Here is a 24,707-nt window from a genome sequence, read left to right on the forward strand (position 1 = left end):
GTGTCTTTTAAAGTGAGCTCGTGAATTTTCACGATCCTCCCGCTATAGCGATAAATAATTCATCTGTGCGCACCAGGAGGGGCACACAGTGTCTCGCTGCCGGGCGCTTCCAGCATGGAGACGAATCGCAGCTCCCGAGAAAGATGAGGAGGGAGAATGGCTGCTTCTCACACCCAGAGGGACCGGAGCAGGCACAGTGTGCCTAGTCGCGCTCTGCTCCCACAGTGAGGAGGGGTGTATGCTCGCCCTTTCTTCCCCCACCACTTTCCATGAGTGAGGAGCTCCGGCGTCCGCTGCTTCTTTCACAAACTTGGCACTAATGTGCGCGTGGTGAGGAGGTCCGCCCCGCTGCCAGAGAACACTTCTCTTGCCTCAAGCCTTCAGCTCTCCCAGTGCCACCTCCCCTCCTCTGCAGGAATAGGAGTTCAGCTACTCCTGTGACCGCTCACTGCCAAAATCTCTCCTCCTGCTCAGTCCCTACACTTTCTTGCTGCAGCAAAGATGATTCACACTGCTACCCTACCTACTTCCTCAGGGCAGTCCTCCCACTCACCACAACAGGCAATGCATAATGTGCTGTCCCGTCTTCCAAAACCATCCACACCCGTCTCTACTTTCTCGCACCCACAAAATACTTTCCCTCACCTCTGTGAATTCTTTACCGCCATTTGATGGGCACCCTGCCTCCTATGTGGTCTGTCCTCTCCACTCGGAAATATCTTGTTGCTGTTGTATTGTTTCAGGGCTGTGTATCATGTTTTTTATCCCTCTGCCTCACCCACATATTCCTTCATATAGGAAAAATAACTTCACACCATAATTACCCTTGCCTTTAGACCGCCTGCAAACACCTAAACAACCACCCTTCCTACAGCCCATCTGACCTCACTATCAGTTGTTCAACTGCGCCTCACCAACACCACCTGCTTCTGTAATAAACGCCCTGGCATGTCCCATCACATTCAACATGCAGGTTTTATCCTGAAACACACGTTCAGCGCAATTGTCTTTATACTCTCCTAAACAATCTCAAATTACTATTTGCAGCAGCCATAAACGCCTCCCTCCCTTATTTCTTCTACGTACATTCCACCTTAACCACTCCCTCTGTATTTACAGCCTGCCACGAACACTTCGTTACACAAACCTTTTACCAATATCCACTAGTGTGCTACACTTGTGCGCCAGTTCTCACGGTTGCAAATACATCTCGTCGTATCTTTGGGACTGTGCCAACTGGACAGGTGGAAACTAGCTTGGAGTTCCTCCCAAACACAGTGTGGCGCGGTGGCTTTCTGGTGTGGGTACCTCCAAAACCGCGTGATTCTTCTAATACACACATTATTAACACTTCCATTCTCTAAATATAGCGCTAAAGGCAAATAAACAAAAGCAATCATTTGATATGGAAGGTGGAAGGGGATCTTCAGTATTTGTGTGGTCCTTGTGAGAAGTGCATTTTGTTACAGGCACTTACACTGTATTTGTCATATGTGCAATGTGAGTGAGTAGTTGTTTAAGGATATGTGATTAATTAGCACCTGTATATCGCCCACACTGCTATTAGTGCAGCATCCCCGCGCCATTATATAGTGCACAGTATAACTTCCAAGCGTTTACCTTAATCGCAGTGAGGATCATGGCGTATTCCCACTACCCAAGAGCAGTTCTCCATTTCAAACTTCCATTTCTTTCGTTCCCATTATAACTCTATAGTATATCGCATGTGTGTTAAGACACTGCACACGCCTCCCGTGGGCCTCCTGCTTCCTATCCTTTGGTAGTACAGCGTAGTCCCAGCGATTTCCTAGGCCCTAGGCCTATCCTTTGTTCGTGACGTGGTTCTTATACCACTATTTTAGTATATGGTTTGACGTGCCCCTAGGGCGCTACTGTATTTTGTGCAACTTATTGTATGATAATTAAGTATCTTGTTATGTGCTTGTGCCTATGACCTCATAAAGAGTGCAGAGGGGTTGTGTTAGTAATAAATATATATATTTTTTATATATAACCTGTGTGGTGTCTTTTCATTTGGTATTAGAGGGGCGAGCGCCGTTCACTGCACGTCAAAGTAGGGCCCAGGGTAATGTGTGGTCACTTAATCAGCATGTCTCACGAGAGGCTCGGAAACCTCCCTGTCGTTCCAGCCATTCGAGCAGGAAGGGGGAGGTGGGCCGTTTGGTGGGGCTGTATATTCGGCCGCTGTGTCTCAGAGCAGGGAAGAGCCGAATGCCATCAGCAGTTGTAGGGCGGTCCCCGGCAGTAGGCCAAAAGCTGGGGACTCGCGTGGGCGTTGACGTGGAGCGGATGGGGGGGCCCGTTGTCCGCTGTGCCGCTCGTCACCTGGGGGGGCCAGCAAGGCGTGGGTGGGTGGTATTGATTGAGGATCGCCCCCTCAAGACTCGACAAGCCTGTTCGCTGGGATTCAGGGTTACTCGGCGTCCGGAGCTGTTCCGGTATCTGTAGCAGAGCGTCCAGTGACCGCGGCCGCCATCTTGGGCCGAGGGAGGGCCGATCTTCGGGACCAAACTCCGATGTTTAGGAGGACCCGGTGGGCATCAGAGGCCGAGCGGGGGCGCCCAAAAGATCAGCGATCTATTTTCTATCGACCCTGGGCAGTATGGAAGCACCAGCACAGGATTAACAGCAGTAAGGCAGTGAGGGCCGAGGAGCCGCTTCAATGTGCGACCATTCCTCTCTGCTGAAAGCCACGCCCCCCGGATTAGCTAATTTTTACCATAATCACAATAAGTCGTGGTTCCCCAATCTTTAAATACCACAGCTCTACACATAACAAAACACACTGCTATGTGGGGTCTCGTTATTTGCAGATTAGTGGCCTTTGAAGGTGGGCAACTTGTAAAAGTCCTGTAAAAAAGATTAATGAGATATTTACCCCTAATACTGCAAGTGACAAGAGCATTAGGGGCACATGTTCTTATCTTAAAGGAAATGGAATGCAACAGAGTGTATGTATAACAGGCAAGCAATCTCAATAATGTGAAAACGTGTGCTTGAGCTAAGAATAAACCAACGCTCACATGCAAGGTCTCCTCATAGTGACACCTACGAAGCATAATCTCAGGCAAATTAAAATTGTTTAAAAAACACAGTAAGTATGTGGCCGAGAGGCAGTTGCAAATAGTGGTGCAAGATAAATAAACAAGGGTGGGGGCACAGCAATGGGGGGGTGAGTAAACAAGCAAACACAGACAAGAGGATGGGCCAGATGAAGGAGCCAGCTAGGCAAGATGCACTCTGTAAAGTGGCTCAACAAAGAGAAAAATACAGGTCCCAAAAGTGCAAGCAGTGAAAGGACATAAGTACTTGGGCCATGCTCTAGGGGAGGGTTGAATGCGGGAAGAGAGAAGTGTCGACAACAGAGCTAACAAGCAAGAAGCAAGCAATTGAGAGTGGCTTTGAAGCCCACCAATGGTAAGTAATGGGAGGTCTCCAAGCCCACCACAAGTAAAAAAAAATGTCTTGAGGAGACAAAGCTTGCACTGTCTAAGCAAGACCTAAAAATGATCTTCCAAAGGAAGCCACCATTGCCCAAGGGTCGCTCATCACAGTTATCTCACAAATAGCCCTGGCATCTAGTGGGATTTGACCCCCAGGGGCAGAACAGATAATGCCGGACAAAATCTCTGTTCATCGAGACAGTCTTCAGACACTACTCTGTTGCTGCTCTCCCGACCGCTGCGTTTAATTAAAACAACGTGTTCCTATATTGCCAAACGCCTCTTTTCCTTTGCATTTTTTCAAGGTAAATTCAGATCCAAGCAACCCCCTGATATGCTTTGACCAACTCTTTTTAAATCATGATATCTTATGGGAGCATAACGTTCAACTCACATAAAGTACTGTACACCCTAGTGTGCTCATGTTCACTCTTTTCTCCTTGCTCAGAAGTTGGTGCTTTTGTAAATATCCTTATTTTCTCACTGACCCCTTGAACAAGTCAGTATACTTGGTAGAATTTGTTCATATTGAAAATAAGTATTCAGAGGGAAGGTCCTGGCATTTGGAATGTTTATCTGAAAATCTTTTAAAAGTTACAAAATATGAGTATATTTTCTAAATATCTATTGTGAAATGGTAAATGATGTGAATGTACTTGTGAGAGCATCGTGTCATTTCAGCTAGGATTCAGGTTGCGTTTTACAAAGGGTTGACCAACCTCTGGTTTGAACTGTAAATGAAATATTTTAGATTAAGCTTAATCCTAGTAAGATATTCCAGTTATTTATTCAGAACATTCTAGCATACATCGAGTCAATAATGAAGCAACAGTCTTACTTTTGTCATTTACAGAGCTCTACGAAATGACTGTCAGATGCTGCTGTTCTCTGCAACATTTGAGGACTCAGTATGGCAGTTTGCTGAAAGAATCATCCCAGATCCCAACATCATTAAACTGCATAAAGAAGAGCTCACACTGAGGAACATAAGACAATTCTATGACCCCTGTGAATTTAAAGAGCAAAAATATAAAGCACTGACCAATATATATGGGAGCATCACTATTGCTCAGGCAATAATCTTCTGTCAGGTACAATATAAACCCTCTAATATCTCTATCACTCCAGTAGTTTTTGATCATGCCCCTCCTTTTTGGGACCTAAGGATCAAAGACTGTAATGACAGTTTTTACTCTTGCCTGTCTTTTCTGCTTTCAACTATTTGGAGTATATGTAATGCTTTAAACACAATAAAAAAAGAAGAGCAGACATAAAATGTCACAAGCAACTAGTAGTTATGGGTGTGGACTAAGAAGAATTGGGTATGATCTAAGAAGCATAAAAAGTAAGGTACATTGCAATAAGTGGAGTGGCTTCAACTAAGGGAGTGTCCTAACACATGGACAAGTGTTGTATCTCAGAAAAATGCCCAAAATCCTTTTATACAAAAGGTATAGCTGAAGTAAGTAGTAAGCAAAGTAGCAAGTTATTTAACATATGCTATTGGTGAGTGAGCAAATAATTACAAGATTTGGAAAGCCACTGCAGAATACATTTTTTTTAAATAAATCTTCTTGATGAGGTGTAAACTTGCTTCCAGAGCTGAGACAGGTGTCTTGGGTGTGGGGAGGTGTTCTGTTCCTCTAACAGAATTGCCATCTGGGCTGTGCCAGGAACTTAATTGACTTCAAATACGCCTACCCTGTCACAGACAGATGTAGCTAATACATGAGCCTGCACTATCCTTTATCTCTCTAGTTAGCCAGACACCAATCCTAGTACTGTAGGATCTGCCCACAGAACCAGTTACGAGTTACCACACACTGGGTTGCTTATTTCCCTGGCCACACTTTTAGGGTGGAACTGGGAGCTCTCCACAGGGTGAGAACTGCTACAAAAGTGGGCAGTTTTACTCCTGGGAACCTAGTCCCTATTGGTTAGGAAGGGGCCAGTAGTCGCCCCCACCCACAGGTTAGTGCCAGACATAAATGTGGCACCCCTGGACACCTTCCTCAGAATACTACTGGGCCTTTAGAAGACAGGAGGACAGCACCTGCTATTGTGACACGTGAGGAGACCGGAAAGGCTGGACCTGTTCCCACTTGTACCAAGGACAAAGAAGTGGATTCAAGGGTCAGTTTGCTTGGTGTTTGAGCTACAGGGACACAAATCCTGCAAGAAGCCTACTTTCCAGGAAGAGCCCAGCTGACCAATTTCAACAAGACCTACCCTGGATCCTGCTGAAGGATTCTGTTGGAGGTAGTCTTGACTTCCAAGTGCTAGTCCACTGGTCCGGAACTCTTGGCTGGTCTCAGAGTGTCCTCCAATTGCTTAAGTTTTTTGAGGGAGAACTATAGGGAGACCAGGAAAAACCTGCCCAGCCGATCGAAGGAGGGTACATCATTGCTGGGCCTGACTCACCATAGCTCCCACAAGTGCTTCTCTCAAGAAAGGAATTTATTATTATTTATTTTTTTTGGAAACCTTTATTTTTTAAAAAGGGAATACAGTTACAGACCTACAACCACGGAGGCTGGTCAGTTGCACGCAATACCAGTAGCACAATAATACACAGCTCATCAGCCGACAACCCGAGGGCCCGGCAGCGAAAAGGCATGATATAATGGAGAGCTTGTGGCAATAAGAGGATAAATAAAAGGTTTCACATTTTATATTTTATAACTAACAAAAAATGAAACACAAGAAAGAGTCGAGGCGGTACCATGCAATGTAATGACTGTCTCATACGGCAGGGGGAGACAAATGATTAATGAGTATTGCTATGAAGGAGGAGAGATCTTGGAGAGGGGGGGGGGGCGAGAGCAAAACAATACATCACATACAACGGGAAGCTGAGAAACCAAAACGCACAGTCAAGGGAATTGAGGAATGTCGGGAGCTTCAATAAAGGGGGGAGTGCAGATCTCTCCTCGGTATGAATTCCATTGACCCCATATCCTTCCCCATTTCTTGGGCCTACCACGGGAGACATATACGATTTTTTCTCTAAACATACACCAGTCCATGTTTTCTTTCCAAGTTAAGACTGATGGTGCCCTCTGAGATCCCCACAATTGAGCAATGTCTCTTTTCGCAATCATGTTGCCCAGTGTGACCCATTGAGCCTGAGCAACAGTGCAATCATTCGGCTCCCAAATGTTCAACAAACAGCGTCTGGCCTCAGGCAATAACTCAACACCCGTCACTTCACCCATCGCCGCATGCACTCGATTCCAGAAAACCACTACCTCCGGACATTCCCATATAATGTGAAGGAAGGTAGCAAGCATACCACAACCACGCCTACACAGCCCATCCGCAGAATAACCCATATGTATCAAACGTGGACCCGTGACATAGACACAGTGCAGAATCTTCAGTTGCACCAGTCGGAGACGCGCCGGAATCGCGACCTCTTTAGGGGAGGATATCGCAGCCTGCCAGTCTTCATCGTCCAATTCCAGTCCATCACCAGTCCAGGCACCCCGAAGCTGTACAAGGAGGTCCGAACGTTCATTGATGAGTTTTTCATAGATATGAGAGAGATAGTGCTGTCAGGGACGTACCCGTCAAGCACTCTATCTTCCAGGGGGGAAGACTCCGGGATCGTAGTTCCAGCTGGGAAAACCGAGTCAAGTGCGTGGCGGACTTGGAGATATCGGAAATATTCCCTATCACTCAATTTATATTCCTGTTTAAGTTCATCAAAAGTCTTAACTCTGTTCTTGGCCCAGAGATCGCCCACTTTACTGATGCCAATAAGGTCCCATCTATCGAATCCCTTCGTCGTCCTTAGACCACCCAGTCTCTCCGCAGCATATAGGGGGGTCGCTCTAGTCAGCCTGTCCGTTCACCCCATAGCCGTAGTTGCACTACCCATACTCGTACCGCCACCCCAGTGGGGCCCGTCAGGTTCTTCTTGGCGGCTCTAGAATAGAGCGCTCTATTATAGTCGCCCCCGGGCAGCTGCCACCTATCCATCTCGAATGCGGGATTCGGAACAGGACCGTACATGGCATGGTTAACAGCGCTCAGTTGGGATGCCCAGTAGTAGCGTTTAATATCAGGCAACGCTATACCGCCGTCGTACCAGGGCAAAGTCAATTTTGCCAATGCTATGCAAGGTCCCCCGACCCACACCAGCTTCCCCTGGAGGCCCTCAATTTCACGGAAATAGCTAGCCGGCACCAGATCAAGTGTGTTTTGGATGGCGTACAAGAATCGGGGGAGAGACATCATCTTGAACAGAGCCGCTCTTCCCAAGGGGGACAAAGGCAAGCCACACCACGCCTTAACATCCGACCTAAGCCGGGCAAGCGGAGGTAATAAATTCCGCTCATAGCGTACTCTGGGGTCCAATGAAATGTAGATCCCCAAGTACTTAAAGCCGACTCTAGAAACGGGTATCGGGCAAATGCGGGGCAGAGAAGGTAATTCTCCTGTGAGAGGGTAGATACAGGACTTGGCCCAATTGATAACTAAACCGGAATTTTTCCCAAAGGAACTCAAGGCGTCAAATAGGACTCCCACTGACTTACGGGAAGAGGTAAGGTACAACAATATGTCGTCGGCGTATAGCGATATACGATCCTCGAAGTCAGGGGACCATCGAATGCCCTTGAGCGAAGGTTCCCAGCCGAGCCACGCGGCAAGGGGTTCAAGGGCAAGCGCAAAAAGGAGTGGTGACAAAGGCACCCCTGCCTCGTGCCGCGTCTGAGAACAAAGGGTTCCGAGGCCCTGCCGTTGACCACCACCTGAGCCAGCGGTTGCTCATACAGAAGTCTGACCCACCCGATGAACTTAGGGCCAAAACCAAACTTAGCAAGGGCTGCCCACAGAAATGGCCATTCAACCGTGTCGAAGGCCATCGAGGCATCAAGTGAAACCAAGATGGCCGGCTCATCAAGAGAGCCCGCCCTTGCTAAGACGCCATGAAGACGGCGAAGATTGAGCGCGGTGTTTCGATGGGGGATGAAGCCAGATTGGTCCGGGTGTATCAAGTCACTGATCACCGTAATCAGCCGGTTTGCCAAAAGCTTCGCCAGGATCTTGGGTTCCACATTCAAAAGCGAGATTGGCCGATACGATCAACAGTGTTCACAGGGCTTGCCATCTTTATGGATGACCACAATGGACCCGAGATCTCGCGATGCCGAAAACATCCGACGAAGATCCGACGAAGAGTGGGGAGTGGTCTGAAATCCCCCTTGCTAAATGCCTGATTTCCCTTACAGAGACCATCTGCACCGCTGGTACGAGGATATAATCGAGTCTCGAGAGACTCCCATGAGCTCCCGAGTAGAAGGTATACTGGAGCTGCCCAGGGTGCAGTTGCCTCCAAGAATCTGCTAGACCCAACATGTCCAAAAAATTCCCCAGCCATAGCTGCGAAGCGGGGAGGAGTCTGGGGGGGCTACGATCTTCATCCCCACTGACAACTGAATTAAAATCGCCACCCACAACCAACATGCTGTCAGGGAACCCTAGGACAACCCTACCCAAATCAGTAAATGTGGTGGACTGTAGACCGGGCGGAACATACACAGACAAAATGGAGATCGTCTTCCCCTCCCACCGACCCGTAATAGGCGCATAGCGGCATCTATCATCCAGCACCGTGTCATCTATCTCCAGGGGGAGGGAGATCCTGACCAGGACACCCGCCCCCCTCGACCCAGTGGAAAATCCAGAATGGGCCACCAGACGGTAGCCCCGTCTATTCAGTGCATGGCACTTATTTCCTACTAACTGTGTCTCCTGGAGTAAAACTATATCTGGGGAGCATCGCTTCATCTATTGCAAAACTATCCCCCGTTTTATCCTATCACCAAGACCGTTGACGTTCCAGCTCAGCACCCTCAGCCCCCTACCCTCCATCCCTGAAATGAACACTCTGCCCCCCCCGCCACAAAACAGGCACATAGGATAAAATATGGAACAACGCGCAGCCTCGATACAAACAAGAAAGAAAAGACCCCCCCACCACCCCCAAAAGAACCCTCAAAACACACCCCCCCCCACCCTGCACCCCTGCGGTAGACCAAAAAGCCACCCCAACTTGCAGTGTGCCTGTCGCCCCATTAAACTAACCTACAAGAGGAGAGAAACAAGTCCCCAGAGGAGGAAGAGTCCCGATTCCCCCCACCCCCGGGTATCCACACTGTATAGACATAACAGTCACAGAGCCACTGCCATAAGTCCATAAAATTGGCTCGCCGGCGCAGACTCACTACTCCTGTTCTTCCAAGCCGCCTTCGGTGCCCCTCGAACTCTCCGGGCTGGTACGGTGTGTCGGCAAAGTGTCTAACCAGTCACTGGCCACCTCGGGGCGGTCAAAAAAGAGCGCACGTTCTTCATGTTCAATCCTCAGGCGGGCCGGAAAAAGCATGGCGTACTTCAATCCCATGTCCCTGAGTCGCCTTTTCACCCCCGTAAAGCCCATACGTTGTTTCTGCACCGCCTGTGTGAAGTCTGGTAAAAACTGATCGACGCATTCTCAAATTTAGTGGGACCATTGGTACGTGAGGCTTGCAGGATAGCATCTCTGTCCCGGAAATTAAAAATCCTGGCTATTATAGGCCTCGGGCGGCTCCCAGCTTGGGCTTCCCACCGGGGACTCTATGAGCACGCTTCACCGTGGAAAAGTTACTGAGGCCCTTTGGTGCCAAGTGTTTTAAAACAAGGTCTTCCACCAGAAGGTCTGTAGACAAGTCTGCGGAGTTCTCCGGAACACCTACGATGCGGACGTTGTTGCGTCTGGCCCGGCTCTCAAAATCATCCAGCCGACGGGCAAACAAGTCATTGGACGTTCGGAGATTGCGGACTTCGGTCTGGAGATCCGAGACATCCGTGGTCAGGCTCGCGGTCTTGATGTCCAGGGACTTGACCCTCTCATTGGTTTTCCCCAAGTCCGTCCTGATAAGATTGACTTCGATCGCCACCGTGTCTATCTTAGCTGCCAGGGTTTCATAGTGCTAGCCCATAGTTGTCCGAACACTTGCAATGGCGCCCATAACATCCTTCAAAGTCGGCTCCTCTGTTGCAGGAGGACCATCACCAGTCTCCTCAAGGACCTTGCTCGCTCCGCCTGGGTATCCTTTCGGGCTTGTAAAGCGATCTATGGTCTGGGATTGGGCAACCCCTCCTCGGTATGAGCCTCTGGTGGCACGCTTCTCGGCATCCGCCTTGCCCGCCATGATGGGCGACGAGCTCTGACGGAACCTTTGGGATCTGGTCAGAATAATTTCCATCGCGGCAAGCCTGTAGAGGCGAGAGGGCGAGGAGCAAAAGCAAGCGTAGGACTGGCAGCAGAATCAGGTCAGCCGTGCCGATCGGCAGCAAGTCGCCGTCAACAATGTCCAAGAGCGAAACCGAAAGTACCACAGGGGCAGTGGACGTGTCACACCAGCCGTTGTTGTTCAATTGAGACCTGGGTACCTCGGGGACTCAAGCCCGTGGATGGTCTTCGGTATAGGCCGCAAGTTTCAAAGTGCAGTAAGTCCGGTTCCCAGTGGCCAAAACGATTTTTGAAAAAAGTGTATCAGCAGGGCATCAGCGAAAAGTACCCGTCGTCCAAATCAGGATACTTTGTAGGATAGATGTGGGAGGCGGAAAGGGTCTCGGGAGCCCTGTGCTCACGCGTCCATCTTGGATATGCGTGAAGCTCCTCCTCAAGAAAGGAATTTATTGACACTGAGTCCTCTTTGATTCCCAACCGCAGCTTCATCAGTGGCACAGTCGCAGGAAACCCCATCTAGACTGGAGATTTGCAGAGCAACAAAACTGAACTTCTCCGACAGGAGCTTTTCCCACTTAAACCAAGTTTCAACGAGGCTCCAACTCAACGGTGAAGGCCCTTCTTCTCTGTCTACTTTCATTGAAGCAGACACAACGAGATGATGGCCGGAGCGCCTAAACTTTTCAGACACTCACCCCCACTCACAGCTCTGGGTTAAATCCACCATTGTGCTTTAGCTCACTTCACCATCCCAGTTCAGACACAGCTATATACAAATCATTCTTGACCCTGTGCCTCATGGGAACAGTCCAGCCCGAACTGCCAAGCCATGTCTTCCCTGGACTGAAGATAAATATCTTGGGACCGGTTCACCATCCCAGTTCAGACACAGCTACATGCAAATCATTCTTGACCCTGTGCCTCATGGGAACAGTCCAGCCCGAACTGCCAAGCCATGTCTTCCCTGGACTGAAGATAAGCATCTTGGGACCGGTTTGGGGGGAACACCGCTCATCAGCCAGGTTAGCTTGAATCCAGTGGCAAAGTGAGCAATGGGGTGGCATAGTGAGAAAATGAATTATGGGTTTAACCCAGGTCCATTGACCTGGGGTGAATGCTTGATTTTTCTGCATTCTGTCTAACATTTGTGTGTCTTTTACTTTCATTGAAGGCTGTGTTGTTGACAACGGAAGGTACCTTTTCCGCCCAGACAGACCTGGTCCTTGTATCCGACCTGCTCACCATTGCAGGATGCCTAGAAACGTACCCTTGACCCTGACTAATGCTATCAGATGACCAAAGTTTGCACTTAAGGCTTTGTTGCACGATTTTCATTTCAAACTTTCATAATTTATACTTCCAGTGCCTCTTGTTGGCTTTTTGTTGTTTTGGTGTCACTATTTTCATTGTGTTTCTTGTGTTTTGTTGTAACTTTTTTTTGATCAAATTTGTTTTATTATTTTCATCGGCATTGCATGTAATACAGTTGGACAATTGCAACAACTGGAATTCATTCCCTACCCCCTCACAAACCTCCTTTGTTGCACATCGTTCCAGAGTGCGAGCCAGTGTGGGCCTCATGCTTCTTACAAATGCCATTAACAACCCAAAAACCCAACATTCCACAATCCCCCCTCCCCCGGCCCCCCTTCCACCACCCTCCCAGCCGCCCCCGTGTGTTCCACCTTTCTTCTGTTTAGTGTTGGTCAAGTGCGTCGTCTTGGGCCTTTACTTGTGCCATTTGATGGCTTATGGAAGTCGTCAACTAGGCGGAGTACCCTAAGATATTTCGGGCAGGTCATCTCGTTGAATTCTTGGGTCAACAGGGAGACCAGTGGCTGCCATGTATCATTGAAGGAGTCCGTCGACTGCGTGAGGGAGGCTTGAATGCGTTCCATGCCCATAACATACCAAAGTCTATGGAGCCCTCCCGTGTGTGTGCGTTTCCTCGTGGTGCCCCATAGTGATAGGATATGTTGTGTCGCCGCCCTGATAGCTAGTCCCATTTGCCTCCCCCGTATTGACTTGAGTGGGAATGTGAGTTTGTTGGGGTGGCCCAATATCGTGTATGCGTGAAAGCGGGGGATCTCGTGTCAAAGTGTTGGTCTATGTCTTGGAGCACTGTGTCCCAGTAGTCCTGCACCTCTACCCAGTCCCACAAGAGATGTGTCATGGTCCCCGTTTGAACGCACCCCCTCCAGCACTAGAATCGCGATGTGGGTTGCTCTGATGGAGCTGCGCCGAGGTCAAATGCCAATAGTAGGCTATCTTAACGGCTGATTCCCTGCTTGCTACATTCCTGGCCATGTGGTGGGCTCTGTAATAAATATCTTGCCATTCCTTAGTTGTGAAGGAGCGATCCAGCTCCCGCTCCCATCGTCGCTGACCCGCGGAGTGTGTAGTAGGCGGAGAGGGGCTTAGCATTTTATACAGCTCCGTGATTACTCGTTTGTCAGTTGTCTTTGTGATGAGCCACTTTTCATACACCGTAAGGTGCCGGCTAACTTGTGGCAACGTGTCCCTGTCCGTGAGCCAGTGTCGGAACTGGAAGTATTGGAATCGCTGCGGGTGTTCCACATTGTACATCTCCTGTATAGTACCTAGTTGCATGAAGCCCCCCACGTCAAACAGATCACCGGCCGGCCTGCAGTCTGTTTGTCTTCATTGAGGGAATGATCCGGGGGCCAGCCCTGGCGGAAAGGCCGGGTTGTCCAGCAGGGCAGTCATCGGTGATGGGAAGGAGGCTAGTCCCTTTGAGACCGCCGCCACTGCATCCCACACCTGGAGTAGTGTGCGGGTGATAGACGATTTTTTAATATATATGCAGGCCTGTCCGGTCTCTGCAGGAAAGGGACTTTCCATAGCAATGTACGGGCCATTGCCCGGTCCTGGAATAACCAGTGCTTTTCTGATTCCGGATGGGACCATTCTTGTAAATATCGAAGCTGTGCCACTTGGAAGTAACTCTGGAGGTCGGGAATGCCTAGGCCGCCCTCCGCGGAGGTACGCCTGGCCAGATCACGGCGGAGTCGGGGGCGTTTCCCTGCCCAGAACTGTCCGATTGCATCCTGCAATTTCTTGACCATCCCTATAGGTGGTGTGACCGGGACAGTTTGAAAGAGGTAGAGCACCTTAGGTAACAAAGACATTTTAATTGCTGCCACCCGCCCCAGCCAGGAAAGTGGTTGTTGTCGCCACCTCTGTAGGTCCCCCTGCACTTGAGCGAGGAGCCTTGTCGTGTTCAACCGTTTGGACGGTATTGGGTGTCCGGGTGATACCCAGGTATGGCACCTATATGCTGGTGGAAAGCCCCCCTATTTTCAGCCGGCCCATGTGGGGTGCCCTGACGTTGCGCCCTAAGGGCAGAATCACGGACTTTCCAACGTTCATGTTAAAGCCGGAGACCCTCCCGAAAGTCGCCATTTCCTCCAGGAAAGCAGGGATCGAAGACACTGGGTCTTCCACTGCCTCCAGGACGTCGTCCGCGTATAGACTTATGGTCTGCTGTGCCCCCCCCAAGCTGATGCCTGTGATTGCCGGGTTATCTCATATGTGTTGCGCGAAGGGCTCTACGTAAAGGGCGAATAGCAGCAGCGAGAGGGGACACCCCTGTCTGGTACCGCGCCTGATGTCAAAGGGCCGCAATCCCACTCCATTCACCCGGATGCTTGCCCTGGGGTCTGCATAACAACTAGCGAACCATGCCCTGAACCGCTCTCCCACGCCGAACCTCACCAACGCCCCGTCTAAGTACCTCCAATCTACCCTATCGAACGCTTTTTTGTGGTCTACCGATAGAAGCGCCGCGTTCTAATCGTTGAAATGGGCTTTATCTATAACATGTAACAAGCGTTTGGTATTGTCTGCGCATTGTCTGTTAAGTATAAAACCTGCCTAGTCAAGTTCTATGATACCTGGTAGGCAGGGGCCCAGTCTCGCCGCCAGGATCCCAGTACACAGTTTGAGGTCTATGGCACCTTCAGCGGCTTGAGACGTGCGATCGCGGAAATTACTTCCTCCAGCCGAATCGGGCGTCTAGAGATTTTGCATTGGACTCATTGAGGGCTGTGACTGATGCCTCTCTAAGGTATGCCTCACCGGCTGTCATATCTAGGGACGGGTCCTCCGCTTATAAGGAGGCTTAAAAGGCTCGAAACGCCTCTGCTATTTGATCATCCTCCCGGGGATGTATGACGTTACCACGCATACTATTACCACGCATACCATTACAACGCGGTATTTACAACGCATACCGTTACAACGCATAGCGCTTTGAGGTGCTGGATAGTGGTAAGTATAATTTTATATTCCAACTCCAGTCCCCGTGGACACTAGGGAAGGTGTTGGATATAAAATTAAACTTATTCCCTATCCTAGAGCGCCCCAATAGCCAGCAAACTCCCAGTTCTGTCTCTGCCCACATAGTATGTGTGGCGAAGGTGCAGCGCCGCGTGTTCGGCACGGTCTAGATCAATGCTCGCAAGTAGGGCCCGAGCCGCTTTGAGTTTGCGCCATATCCTGGGGGCCCCTGTTCGGCTATGAGCTCGTTCAAGCTCTAGCACCTGTTCTGACGGCGCCTGTCGCTTGTCCCTGCGCTCCTGAGTCTCCTCTGCAGCTATTGCAATCAGCTCCCCTCATACCACCGCTTTGAGTGCCTGCCAGATCGCAGTCAATGTAACCTCGTCATTGTCTTTTATGCGTATGTTATCCGTAATGCATTTGGTGAGCTGTTGTGTGACCCCTTTGCAATGAAGTAAGTTTTCCCGTAGGCGCCATCTGCCTTTGCGTGTCTTTACCCGTGGAACCTCCAGTTGGATCATTACTGCATCATGGTCTGAAAGAGCTGCCGGGACAACCTCGACATCTTTGACCATAGGGGCTAGGTCCGTAGACCCAAAGAAGTAATCAATCCGGGCGTAAGTGTGGTGTACATGTGAGTAAAAGGTGTACCCCGAAGTGTTGGGATGGGCCCCCCGCCATAAATCTAGGAACCCCCATCTGGCCAACCACTGTCCTCCTGCCTTGGAAATTGCCCCCGCAAAGCCAAAGTGCTGTCCTGACCTGTCCATCCCGGAATCCATCATCATGTTAACATTGCCTCCCACCAGCGTGTACCTTGTGTTGGATGCCATAACATCTGCCAGAGCCCCCGTGAGAAAGGCTTCCTGTTTGGTGTTGTGAGCGTAGACTGACCCTATAGTAATCGCCAGCTCTCCTATGTGGACATTGTATGCTAGGTGCCTGCCCTTAGTTTCTGCAATCTTGTCTCCTACCCGGCCCTTGAAGTGACGTGCAAAGAGTATAGCGGCCCCGGCTTTTTTGTCTGTGGTGGAGGAGAAGTATTGCTGGGGAAAAGCTCTGGACCTCATGCGGTGCCAGTCTTTGGAGAGTAAATGCGTCTTGTGTAGCAAGCATATGGCTGCCCCTGAGTTCTCTAATTGGATAAAACCGCCCTCCTTTTGATGGGGTTGTTAAGCCCTTTCACATTCAAGGTGATAACCTGAAGTGTTGCTTCGGCCATGGGTGTATGTAACTTGTGTCACGCTGTGCCGTGAGCCATCGTCGTCTTTTCGTGCCCCATTCAAGCCCCGTTTGGATGGAACACACCGGCATCCACCCCCTTCCCCCGTCCCCCCCAAGACCCCCTGATGTCAAGTGCAAAGAAAATCCCCCTTGCTTGTGGCGCTAGTCCAATGCGTTAGGTCATGATGCATGTCCCGGATGGCTAGTCCAGCGTTGCACTAGCCCAGTGCTGTTGTGTCTTTGTGCACTTCCTGGACGGCTGCTGCTTGTGCCTGCCCCATTGTTTTCGTGGAACCAGGCCTCAGGGCCTGGGGCTCACTTTTCGCGCCGTCTGGAGCAGCGTGATCTCTGGCTGCCCCCTTCTGCTTCGCTGCTGGGCGCACTCACCGGTCTGCCTGGTCTTCTGCCAAGTCGTAGGGCCTGAAGCTATTCTCATAATTCAGGTGAGCGCCGCTGCTTGCACGCCTAGCGCTCTTTGGGTTTACCGCCCAGGCATTTTATCTAAATTGTTTGGCGCTTTGATTTCGTTTTTTGTAGATCCTTAAAAGCGACGACTGTGATACCCACATTTTTTAACAATTGGGAACTACCCTACACATCCGAATGTAAGTGACCGTCCGGAATCAACCCTCTGTATGTTTAGGGCTTTTAAGAGCACGGACACATGACTTACAGTCCCTTTCCCTTCTCTCTTTTTCTCTAGGTTTCTGTTTAGATTTGTTATCTCCAATTAGTGCCATCAATGGCATTTGGCATTCTTTAGATTTCTGAGGTGGGCTCAACTCAGACGGTCGAGGATGAGCCTGGCTGATGAGTTCTGAATGTTCTGGAGTCTCTTTAGAAGCAGTGAGGTGATGCCCATGTAGACTGTGTTGTTTTAGTTGAGGTGGCAGGTGATGAGCGTTCGGGTGACTATGTATATAGTGCTGGTTGGGAGCCACTTGAATGTTTTCCCGGGCATGACTGGAGTGAGGAAGCAGGCTGAGGATACTGTTTTTATCTGTTTTTTCAAGGTGAGTATTCTGTTGAGTAAGATACCTAAGTTCCTGGCGTGTTCAGTGTGTGTGGGTGCAGGTCCCAGTTTACAGGCCATGAGGAGTTGTCCAAAGGCAAGGAGTACCTCCGTTTTTGTTGGTGTTGAGTTTCACAGTTATTTTGCATCCAGCTGGTGACACCGGCAATGCATGGGCGGAGATATTTTAAATCCGGTAGAGGGGTCCGACAAGGATGTATATTGGCTCCTCTACTTTTTACTTTGTATATTAATGCCATAGTCAAATCTTTGGATATAGCTACTTTGGATGATCCGCGTACAGGGGACAGTACCATCCCGGTCCTCCTGTACGTGGATGACGCGGTCCTATTAGCTCGTACTCCGATAGGTCTACAGAGACTACTGAATGCTTTTGGGGAATTTATGGACTCTATGGACCTAGTGGTGAACAGTAGGAAGTCGCACACCATGTCCATGGGGCTACGCAAAAATAACGTAAGGACCTTTTATTGCAAGAGGGTGGAAGTCACAAGGGTGAAGGCCTTTACTTATTTAGGGGTCTTGTTTGACAATCGTTGTTCCTGGGCTCCCCAGTTTTTAGCGAAAAAAAAAACGGCTCTGGGAAGGTCAACCTCCGCAGTTTTATGTTTTGCACAGCGGTTAAGGGGGAAGGCCATGTGAAGCGATCCTCTCCATTTACAAAGCGAAATGCTTGACAGCAGCACTTTATGGTGCAGCGATCTGGGGGTACAAACAAGAGGATGAAATACAAAAGGTGGAAAATAAATTCCTCCGCTCTCTCCTATCGATCCCCCAATCATCACCGACATTTGCCACTCATCAGGAACTGGGGTTGGGGTACCTGTGTGATCAGTTAGGGTTGGCCCCTCTTGTTAATTGGTTAAAAACATGGCTTAACCCGGAATTGACCTTGAACCGACAGATTATAAAAGACTGCCTTCGATTAGAAAAGTGGAATGAAATACAGTGGCTCGCTTACATAAAAACTATGTTTGCGAAAAACTTGGGCGTGTAGACATTTATGAAAAGCCAGAAGGTATAGTGAGAGGTGACATCAATTGGGTAAAAAAGCATTTTTTGCTCCAAAGGTCCCAGGATCGGGAGGGAAAAAAATTAAGAAAACCTCTTGTGAGGGCTCATTTTTATTGGTCACTTCACCTTCCATTGAGCCCTACTTAAAGTTGGTAGCAAGGCCATACCATTGCCGGCTTTTAACAAAGTTTCGCTTCAACTTGATCCATTTTTTCTTGGGGTCTTTCGAAAGATGGTGTAACCCAGAGGATAGTGCACCCTGCAATTGTGATATGTCAATACAAGACACGATGCACTTTACGATCTTCTGTGACCATTTTTGTGATATTAGAGCAAAATATATTGTTCCTTTATTAAAAGGGAAGGGGTTTCTACAGGCCAAGCCTGCTTTACTGTATTTACAAATGTTGGATAATCCCTGGAATATTTTTAGCATTGCAAGCTATTTTGTAGCAGCGGGTAGGTTTAAAAAATTAGGACGCATAAATATGAATGTATGATATTTCCCCGTTATTTTAAACTGTTATATAACGGATTTAAATATTCTACAATTTTATAAATTGCTATTTTTTTATTATATTTATGAATTGTGTGATGTAATGTGATTGTGTATCTTTTATGATTTTAATTAATCGATTAAAGTGGTCTTGACTTGACTTGCATGGGTGGAGGGTTGTCAGGGTACTGTATTATACAATCCAAAGGTGAAACAGCAAGCCGAACATATACACCTAAGTGTGCATGTGGCACACATCCCCCAAAGCTACAATCCCCAACAAAGAGTCCAGTAGTATGAGTATTTAGCTCAAACAGTGTGCACCTCCACCGCTCCCGCTGTTTCAAGGGAGCAGTCACAAAGACCAGCGTTAACTTTCTCACAAATGTGGATTGCACCACCAATTCCAAAAGTCACTTTGTCCATCCACTGTTTGTATTACAAAACTTTCTTTATTCTTCTTTTCCAACAAAAAACAGCCAAGCAGCCAATGCGTTTCGTCCATTTTCCGTGGATTGGGGATGTGACACAGACGAAGAAGATGAAATAGGGGGTACTATACCACCCAACGTTAAGATTAGACTCCATGAGGACACTTGGCATGGGATTACACCATACACAACGTGGTGATAAGTGACTCTTTTATTATCCAACCCTGATGAAGTCCGCGGAAGTTACACAAAACGTATTGGCTGCTTGGCTGTTTTTTGTTGAAAAGAAGAATAAAGAAAGTTTTGTGATACAAACAGTGGAGGGACGAAATTACTTTTGGAATTGGTGGTGCAATCCACATTTGTGAGAAGGGTACAGTGAAATGAAATGAAAAGAAAAGAAGTTTTATAGAGCGCGATTGCTGCCGTGAGGCGTCCGAGCGCTAAAGAAAGGTGGTGCTACCTCGTGGGCATAGTCAGCAGGAAAAAAATTAATCGTGTTTGTTGAAAAGAAAAGTTTTAAGCTGTTTACGGAAGGAGAATAAATTGGGGTTGGATCTAAGATAAAGAGGGAGTGAATTCCACACCTTGGCCGCATTGTAAGAAAACAACCTGCCTCGTGCTCTGGATCTCCTAATTCGGGGGACTATAGCCAAAAAGGCATGAGTGGAACGGAGCTGTTTGTTAGGAAGGTATGGGGTGATAAGAGAGTGGTTAATCACCGGGCCAGTCTGCCAATAAGCTTGATGGGAGATACAGTATTACGTTCATGTCAAAGGTTCTGATCAGGGTGGCTGGAGGTGTCATATCGGTATTGAACACGGTGGGGCTAAGTGATGACCATTGGGGGACGCCACAGATTATGCCCTTTGTGCCTGAGGTGTAGGGTGGGAGGCGGACGCTTGGTTGCTTCCATTTGATCCATTTGAGAATATCTAATTAGATCCCCATCTGGTAGAGTATTTTTAGGAGGGTATTGTGGGAGACAGTGTCAAAAGCAGCCGGGAGGTCAAGGAGTGGTGTGGCTCACTGATTAGAGGCGGCAGACCCGGCAGCAGAAGACGGCCCGGGACCAGGGTTCAATTCCCGATGTGGCAGGGTCGTGGACCAGGGTCAGTGGACTCGATAATTCTTGCCTCGGTGCCTACACTAACGAGGGATCACACTCGGCAACTCTGGGCATTAGCTTGCCTCATCTCTACAACGGCCCCCCACATACGCCGGGGATGCCTGGTTTCACCTTGGAGATACCCAGTGGGGACCATCTCATAGGGAAAGCCAGGACGGGTTCCCCAGCGGTCTATAGCGCCAGGACGCCTCCGGGTAGCAGTGCGCTTTACAAGACACACACATTTACATTTACAAGGAGGATCAGGTCAGTGGTTTTTCCCTGGTCTAGGAGGGACTTGAAGTAATCTGTAGCTGCGATTAGGGCAATTTCTGAGATGTGATATGCACTGAACTCGGGTTGTGGTGAGTCCTGGAGGGTGTGGTTCTCTAGGTGGGTGTTGAGTTGATGGGTGATATCATTTTCTGGAACTTTCTCAAGGAAGGGGAGTAAGGAGATAGGCCGGTAGTTCTTGAGCTCTTCTGGGTCTGCGGAAGGTTTTTTGAGGAGTGGTTTTACTTCATCGTATTTATATTCCTCTGGGAAGGTGGCAGAGGTATGAAAATGTTGAAAATGTTTGTAGGAAAGTAGGATCTGCTTTCATGGTAACTTCACTTTTTGCTGGTGTCATTATGTTTTCTGACTAGTCTGACTGGGATCCTGCTAATCAGGGCCCCAGTCTCTGTGCTTCTTCCCTAAATTGGAATTGGTGAGTACTTGGGTTTACTCCAAATTGGCTACTGGTGTACCCTTTTAAGTCCCTAGTATATGGTACTAAGGTACCCAGGGCATAGGGACACCAGGTGTCTCCCCTGGGCTGCAGCATGTAATATTCCACCTATGAGAGACCACTCAAATTGCGACTAAGAGCCTGCCATTGCAGCCTGTGTAAGCTGGTGCTAGCACCACTCACGACAGATATAGGTTTCCTATATCGGAGGTCCCCGCACTTAAAACCTTTAAGTCATCCCTAAGACAGGCCTTCCAATCTTGAAGGCAGGATAATGGGTCCTAAGTGTGTGCGGTTGCCCCTGCATGAGCAGGGCACCCCTACAACCTTCAGAGTCCATACTCCCGGGTTGTAAGTGCATCAGCCATTTCAACATATAGAGTCATCATGCGTCATTATGTGATGACCATCTCTAACTGGCTTTAACGAACCCTGTCCTATTTGGTATCAAACATGTTGTAATCATACCCCCACGCCATATACGGTGTGTGAGGCCACACACTTTATACGTGTGGGAGGTATGATTCCATGCACTGTAAAGTCCTCCGGGAGGGCCTCAGTGCTCCTGATACCAGTCTTCCAGAACCAGAGAGCAAGGTAGGGCTGCTGCCCACCAGAGACACGTTTCTGCCCTCGTGCTGCTGAGCCAAGCTCAAACAGGGGAAGGCAGGATAAAAGGTATCCTGTCACGGAGAGGTGTGAACACCTCCCAGATAGTACTTAGTGTATTGGGACAGGGTGGGCGCGCTTGCCAGCACCACTGAGACTGCTTGAGGGGCACATTTGGTGTTCGAGTTCCAACCAGTTTAGGGAGCCTTTGGCTGAAAGTGACAGGGCATGTAAATCAAATGCTGGTGGTGGGCCTGCAGCACGGATTGTGCCACCTACCTAAGCAGCCCTGGAAAGGGGTCTCAGACGAGTCACTGCAGTGTCTGCGCACAGTTTGTAACTGCCATGTCGACTTGGCAAAGTGCACCCACTTGCCAGGCCCTAATCTTCCCTTTCTGTCATATGTCAGCACCTTAGGTAGGTCCAAGGTACCTTTGGGCAGGGTGCTGTGTATGTTAAAGGTAGGACATGTAATGGTTTGTGTGACATGTCCTGTTGGTGAATTATAGTGTATTTAATTTTTCACCACCGCAAGGCTATCTGTCCCTTAGGAACGTATGGGAGTTTTACTTATGCCAACTTATAAGCATAACTTGCCATTGGGACAAGATGGAGAAATGGAGTTTAGTATGCCTGGATTCAGAATGTAAAAGATGATTTTTTAATGTTCCTGGTTTGAAAATACAACTTTTAGAAAGTAGGTATTTTCTTACTTAGCCATCTTGTGTACTTCTGCTGGGTGTGTGGATTGACTGTCTGGCTTTGGAGTGACAGGGTCTGGGGATGTGAATTCTCTGCAGACCACCACGGGGGGTGGGTCAAGGTGTGTCCTGCCTGTCCTGGATGAGTCATGGCTAGGCTGAATATACCTGGGCTACCGTTAGAACCTTTAAAGGAAGAGGATGTGGTCCGCCGGCTAGATTGTCAACTTTGGTGCTGGAAACCAAGGTTCGAGCCTCTGGTCACGTCCACATCCTGTGATTCTGGGCAAATCACTTAATCTCCCCGTGCCTGAATGTGTCCTTGTATAACGTAACCAGTGTTTATGTGAAGCGCTCCAATACCTTCGGGTTGAGTTTGCGAGATATAAAAAGAGCAGCGGTAAGGGATTTCCTTGCACCTGAGTGGGCCTGGTCTGCTGAAGACAATGCTGTCTCCCTCTCCTGCTGGGAAGCTTGGCCAGAGAGTACCAAACTGGTTTAGACTAAGCACAGACACTCTCTTCCTGAAATAACAAAGGCATTTTTTTTAAATAATTCTTTTTAGTAACAGTAGGAATCAAGATCACAATGCATAATACAATACAAACTCATTTATTATCTTGACAAGGTTCTCATACAGTTAAAATACACAATATGTTGATTACTGGTGATTTGTGCCATGTCTACAATGATTCTTGAGCTGGTATCAGTCGCAGGGTGCAAAGATTTCCTCTATATTCATTCCAATCATTCCAAATGCGGGACCACTTTTTAGGACATCCCCTAGCGAAATAGACATACTTTTCCCGAAACATGCACCAATCCATGTCTTTCTTCCATGCACACACTGCTGGTGCCTGCGATGCCCCCCATTTCTGAGCGATTGTCAGGATCCCTAATGCCCCGGTCCGTGACCTCATATTCGCTTGCAGTCAAACAGTCTCTTGTAGGTTCAAGGGGAGTAAAGGGCAGAGGTTAGCGCACCTTTGGACTTGTTTGTGGCAGGTGCGCAGTGCTAAGATGGCCGCCAGGGAGCTGGGGTCAGTGGTCTAGTGTTTCAGGAGAATTCAGACCGTTGCTTGGGTGACGCTCGCACACCTGTGGAAGTACGCACTTCACTGAGGCAAATTCCTGAGCAGTTCGGTATTCAGAGCGCTCTGAAGTTTAGAGTTACATTTTCATGAAAGAAAAAGATATTTGTGAACCGAGCGACAAACAGAGGTTAAACTCCCAACCCTGATGAACCTTGACCGTTTTCCATCTGCGGAGCGGAGGAGAGCTGTCAAGAGGGTTTTTCGTCATTCCTGGAGTTCGAGACTGGCAAACGTCATCACAGGAGCAGTGCAGATAACAGAAAATGAGAGCTAAGTGATAAAATAGAAAAGACCGCGTCATAGAATGAACTAATGAGAAACGAACATTTGTGCTTTTAACCCTTTCGATGCTGGTGACGAGCTCAGCTCGTCATGATGCACGGTTGAGCTGTGCTGATGACGAGCTGAGCTCGTCATAAAAGCACCAAAATCACCACTTTCCAGCACAGGAGGGGAAAACGCCCAGCAGCCATGTGGTTAAGGTTACAGAGAGTGTGATAAAGTAACTGTGAACTTACCTAGCGCATAGTTGTTTTTAGAGCCTGGCAAGAAAGAAAAGGAAAGAGAACGTTATTAGAAAAGCAATATACAGAAAGACGAATATAAGACTTGAATATTAAACAGAGAAATACTTACCTTGCTAAGAAAGTGCAGGAAATCCTAAAAGAGAGAAGGAAAGAAATACATTAAATTTAACGAAAAGTTTTGGGATATCATCTCAAGAAAATAAAGGCTACAAAGCAGACAAGAATAATAATACAAGGATTAACATACTATAGAACCTGGTAGGTTACAGATAATAATAAGAAAAAAAATAGAGAGAGTAGAGAAGGGAAGCATTTAATGGTTGTATGTTGTTAGTTTCCTTAGTTATCTTCGGTAGGCTGATCAAAAAGCTGAAAAGAGTACAGACAGTAAACCAGAGGGTTCAGCAGCAGTCTCTTCTTGTTCTTTGTTATTTTATCCAAATTCTCCCTTCCCCCTTACTGAACAATTAGCGCCAAGATACTATTTGGCTCTGAGCGATTGGAAGTGGGAGTCGGAAAGCAAGCATCTCTGTTCCTGTGCAAGAAAACCAAGGATCAACTAATTGTAAGAAGATGAGCCCTGACAGATTGAAGTGCCCACGTAATAATCTTACACCCAAACAGAATGGTTGAGGGAATACATTTGCAGACCTTAGGGTCGGTCTTAGAAGCAATACAGAAAGAGCTAGTAGCGGTAAAAGAAGAGAATCAAAGTCTAAGGCAAGAGGTCATGAATTCTA

At 48.4% G+C, this 24,707-nt stretch overlaps 1 protein-coding gene across 4 annotated transcripts in view; it reads left to right on the forward strand.

Moving 5' to 3' along the window:
• LOC147732747 (ATP-dependent RNA helicase DDX25-like) overlaps positions 1 to 24,707 on the forward strand; it is a 1,983,894-nt gene that overhangs the window by 1,326,978 nt on the left and 632,209 nt on the right. For all 4 annotated transcript variants that reach the window (XM_086957315.1, XM_086957316.1, XM_086957313.1 and 1 more), the window contains exon 9: positions 4,318 to 4,555. In XM_086957315.1, the coding sequence (XP_086813441.1) occupies positions 4,318 to 4,555 (238 nt within the window). The remainder of the gene's footprint in view (positions 1 to 4,317; positions 4,556 to 24,707) is intronic.

Source organism: Lissotriton vulgaris, chromosome 2_1, assembly GCF_964263255.1.
Source record: "Lissotriton vulgaris chromosome 2_1, aLisVul1.2, whole genome shotgun sequence".
In the NCBI taxonomy this organism is placed as follows: Eukaryota; Metazoa; Chordata; class Amphibia; order Caudata; family Salamandridae; genus Lissotriton; species Lissotriton vulgaris.